Source organism: Lactuca serriola, chromosome 4 (assembly GCF_051521515.1).
Source record: "Lactuca serriola cultivar US96UC23 chromosome 4, Lser_US96UC23_V15, whole genome shotgun sequence".
NCBI classification, from domain to species: Eukaryota; Viridiplantae; Streptophyta; class Magnoliopsida; order Asterales; family Asteraceae; genus Lactuca; species Lactuca serriola.
The window spans coordinates 389,793,482-389,798,042 of record NC_136411.1 but is presented as its reverse complement, the minus strand read 5'-3'; the positions used below and the strand labels follow the sequence as shown (position 1 = coordinate 389,798,042).

General features: G+C 30.3%; 1 protein-coding gene across 1 annotated transcript; it reads right to left on the bottom strand.

The window, feature by feature from the left end:
• Positions 1-1,483: 1,483 nt before the first annotated feature.
• LOC145100807 (uncharacterized) lies at positions 1,484-2,413 on the bottom strand. Its single transcript, XM_079037937.1, has 3 exons — positions 2,212-2,413; positions 1,991-2,079; positions 1,484-1,796 (listed from the first exon to the last, which is right to left on the bottom strand). Exons 1-3 carry the CDS (start codon positions 2,248-2,250, stop codon positions 1,649-1,651), a joined length of 276 nt encoding a protein of 91 aa, XP_078894063.1. The 5' UTR covers positions 2,251-2,413; the 3' UTR covers positions 1,484-1,648.
• Positions 2,414-4,561: the final 2,148 nt, after the last annotated feature.

Below are 4,561 nucleotides of genomic sequence, written 5' to 3'. Positions count from 1 at the left end.
CACAGTGTCAAATTTGAAACAAAAAAAAACACAGTGTCAAATTAGAATTTTGGTGTAAACCGAGTGTCTTTTATGTTGTTTACCCATTCTCATTTTGTATGTTCATTAAATTTTTATTAAATTTAACTAAAACGCAAAATATTTTCTTGAGATTCCGTTTTTTATGTTGGAATCTTGGAATAAAAAATATCTATTTCTGTGAGTAAAATTAATTTTGATATGAGACATCAATTTATGATTCAAAACACAAAATTGTCATTTTCATTCAAGTGGGAGAATTTCATATATGTCCCTCTTAAACTTCAAAATATCATTTGCCCATCTTAATTTCTCAATATCATATTTATCATTCATAAACCTTCAAAATATCATATTTGCCCAAATCTTTTTTTATAATGTTTTTAATATTTTATAATCATTTTTATGTCTTATAATTATTATATCAATTAAAAATTTTAACCATATTATCCTTATGTCTATGATAATTGAATGTGAACTTCTAAATTGTTGAAATGTCGCTCTCTTGACTAACAAAAAGATTCATCTTCAACCTTATCTATGGAATGTATATTTTGATTATTTAGTTTTTGTTGCTGTTGATTATTATCATGTTGTAGATGAAGGATATTTCAGATATTACCATTGATATTTTGATGTTTAAAAAGTGCATATACGATATTCTGATATTTAAGGACATATATGATATTTTGACGTTTAAAAATAACATATATGATATTTTGAAATTTAATGAAAGGTAAATATGATATTTAGAATTTTTTATGAAGGGTAAATTTGATATTTAGAAATTAAATTAAGTAAATATGATATTTTGATATTTAAAATGAAAGGTAAATATGATATTTAGAATTTTTTATGAAGGGTAAATTTGATATTTAGAAATTAAATTAAGTAAATATGATATTTTGATATTTAAGAAGGGCATATATATTCCTAAATTCAAATAGTCTTCGAGGTAACACATTGTTTTCAAACGTAATTAAAATCTCTAATTTAAGTGAACTTAAATGCACAAACAATTCTTAGAAGCAATATAATACTTCATGATTAGTCCATATTAATAGTCTATATTTTCTTTTTAATTTGTTCCAAAATAATAATCTACTTCTAAAATTAAATATTACTTTGATCAAAATACCTCTCGTTATCCGTTAAATTTCCATTGAATTAAATGTAATTACCATGAAATTAAATAGGTATAATTGCTATTTTATTTAATAAAGTTGGTTGTAATTAATATTTCATTAAATTGTGTTTCCTTAATTTTTATGATTTTTTTTTTGGGAAGTGATATTTACATTTAATAATTTGATCAATCCACATGAGGTACAACACCGCGTACAAATTGGTAAAACATACATTTCAAGTGGACGAATCAATTTATCAAATGGATGAATCAAGTTTGGCTGATTTGGAGCAAAATAATCAAAACTTGAAAGAATCAAACTAATTATAAAAATAAATCTAAAATTATAAAACTAGTCATACTAATTAAAAGATTTTCCAAACACAATGCTTCTAAAATTATAAAACTAGTCATACACAATGCTTCTAGTGTTTCGAAGGTAAAATGGCAAACCACAAACCAAGTAACCCTGTTTGACACCATATAAATTGAAATTTTATTTATTTATTTAGGGTCTGCAAAGAAGGAATTGATCTTTGGCATGATCTCCGGATTCCTTTTACGAACAAATTTTCTGAGTGAATGCTCTGCGTACTTTTTTCCTTCATCATAGTTATCCAGCACTCCCGCACCTCTTTTTTCCTTCGACAATCTGTACATAAGCCAAATCAAATACCAATAATCTTTAAGATCATGGAATGGAATCACTGATTCCACCAAAACGTACAAATAATAAACATAAGCCATTCATAGACATCGCGTTTGTTAAAATTCGTAATAAAAAAGGAGAAACACGGCTAATTAACACATAAATAGCAATAGAGCTACAAGGAGAGAAACAAACACCTAACTTCAGGATTGCCGCTGATGTTCCGAAACAATTGCAGGCCGCACATACCGACGGCGACGCCAACGGCGGCGAACAGAGGAAATACCTGACGCATTACGAACAAAAATACCGATCATGATAAATCAGTATCACATTATGCATGAAAAGTTCAACTACAAACTCAAACAAAATGATGGGAAATAGATGAAAACACTGAGAGTGATCGATTGCTACGAACCTCAGGCCTCAACCAACGCTTGAGCGTCGACGAAGTCATTTTCTAGTTTTGAGAAACGCCGGAAGACGGAATACGAAGAAAAGGGGAGGAAAGAAGGAGACGGAGGTCATCAAAAAGAGGACAAAGGCGGAGCTAATTCTGATTGGCACTTGGCAGCCTATATAGCACGTTAACCTGGTCGCCAATGGAAGGGGAGTTAACCCCTCCCCCACAGTCTAGAACCTTGGAGAGTTCCGAGTATTTGGCAAGTAACCCGTAATTGTATAAAGCAAGGGATATTAACTAAAATAAGAAATCTGTCTTATAAAATAACTTTTTTGTTTTGGAAAATAAATAATCTTTTTTTTGTAATGGATTATTTTCAAAGTATTTTTCTTATAAAAAATAATTAGAATTTTGGATTGTGAACCAAAAAAAACTATTTCGGTATTTCAAAAGGGAGTTGATACTTTTTCCTTGTTCCCTTTTTAAAAAAATATATAATTTTCCTTTTATACCTTTAAAAAATATCATTACCAAAATCCTCTTCTTAATATCAATCCAGTAAATTTATTCATCTCTTAAATCTATTTTTTTCTTATATTTTGATTTTACAGGTTTTATTTGGTTTTATATTTTTTCTTATAGGACGTCTTCGACATGCAGCGTTTGGAAGCTTCTGGCTTCTAGCTCATAGATTTTGATTTTACATGTTTTATTTGGAAACCCGCTCTTTGATTTCGGTTTCCCACCCTCGATTGGTTTTACTTTTATTTATATATTAAAAAAATAAAAAATATATACGAATATAAAAATGTTGGATTAGTGTTTAAGTTCATAACTATTTTGGTATGTACTTGACCCGATTATGAGCATGGTTCTTTTGGGTTGCCTTCACCATAGCAATATGTAGGATGAATTAAGGAGAGAGAGGTTTAAATATGATTTATTAATATATTATGAGAATAATATATTAAAGGAGAAATCATATTGTTTAATTAATATTAGTCAAGAATTAATTGATAATTAACTTTGTGGCTAAAAGAGATTAATTAAATTTAGGGGACTGGACTGCAATTATTGGATAATTGAGTTATTGGGCTAAGGAATGCTAAAGGAATAAGGGGTGAACGAAATTATGATGGAAGCCCATCATATTTTCGTCCATGGCCTTATCCAGAATGTTTCATGGGCTGCTTAGAGTTTAAGCTGTCCATTAGGGTTTTGACTGAAACCCTAGCAACCCACACAAGTATATAAAGGACCCCATAGGCCCCAAAAACGTGGACAACTGATTCTCTAGGGTTTATAGTCGTTTTTGGCAGCCTCCTTTCTTCTCCTCTTCATCCAAGTTGCATAAGGTGTTTGTGACTCCATTAGAGGTGCAGCACTTGAGGCACTAAGCTTTCTAAGGCCAATCCAAGCAAGGAATTGATTGTTATTGCTATATAACAATCAAAGGTAATTCTATAAACCCTAATTCAGTTAATAATATGTTAGATCTAAGTTTATTAGTCTTGGATTCAAAGCATGTACAATAGAGAAACCTAGATCCAAGCATTAGGGTTTGTATGAGCACATATGATTGTTCTTATGCATAAAACCCATCAAAAAAATATCTAGAATTTTGAAACAAAAATTAAATAAAAAAATCATATATATGTGATAGCAACACCATACAAACAAAGTATTATTAGAATGAGTTAAATACTTTGTTTGATTAATTAAATGTCATACCATATGCTAATAAAAGAAATATAAGTATTTTATTAGTGATGTAATCTAAGCAGGTATCACGGTTCTAGATAAATAGTGGTCATCAATTGTGATTTGAAAAATAATGGTTCTCGCTATGCATTATTTTTGAACAATTTTATGATGAGTAAATTACACGAATCGTCCTTATGGTTTACGTTAATTTGCGTGTTTGGTCCCTAACTTTTTCTTTTAACTCGGACCATTCTGGTTTTAATATGTTGTGTGTTGAGTCCCTATCAAAAGTAAAATGACTATTATACCTTTATATATTACATTTTTAATTTTTTTTTATTATTTATTATTTTAAACTTAAAAAGAAAAAAAAAATAAACCACAAAGACCCCCTCTACCCCACTCATAGTCAACAACTCTCTCTCTCTCTCTCTCTCTCTCTCAAAATAAATCCTAAATCAATAAGAACTAGATTGCCACCCTTCTCTACTAAACCATCGTTGCCCTCCCCGAACCATCGTTCCCCACGCCACATCTCCAACATCAGATACCATACCAACTCTATACTCACACCCTTCATCCAAGTGGTCGAATTTTGATGCCAAACCAACCCACCTACGTCTCCAACATTGGATCCGACAATATCACCGCCTCCGCTCCT

Coding starts and splice junctions, on each gene's coding strand:
- LOC145100807 (XM_079037937.1), bottom strand. CDS start 2,250: ATGACTTCGTCGACGCTCAAGCGTTGGTTGAGGCCTGAG. Junction 2,080..2,211: donor AGCGTTGGTTGAGGCCTGAG/GTTCGTAGCAAT, acceptor GTAATGCGTCAG/GTATTTCCTCTGTTCGCCGC. Junction 1,797..1,990: donor AGCGGCAATCCTGAAGTTAG/GTGTTTGTTTCT, acceptor GCTTATGTACAG/ATTGTCGAAGGAAAAAAGAG.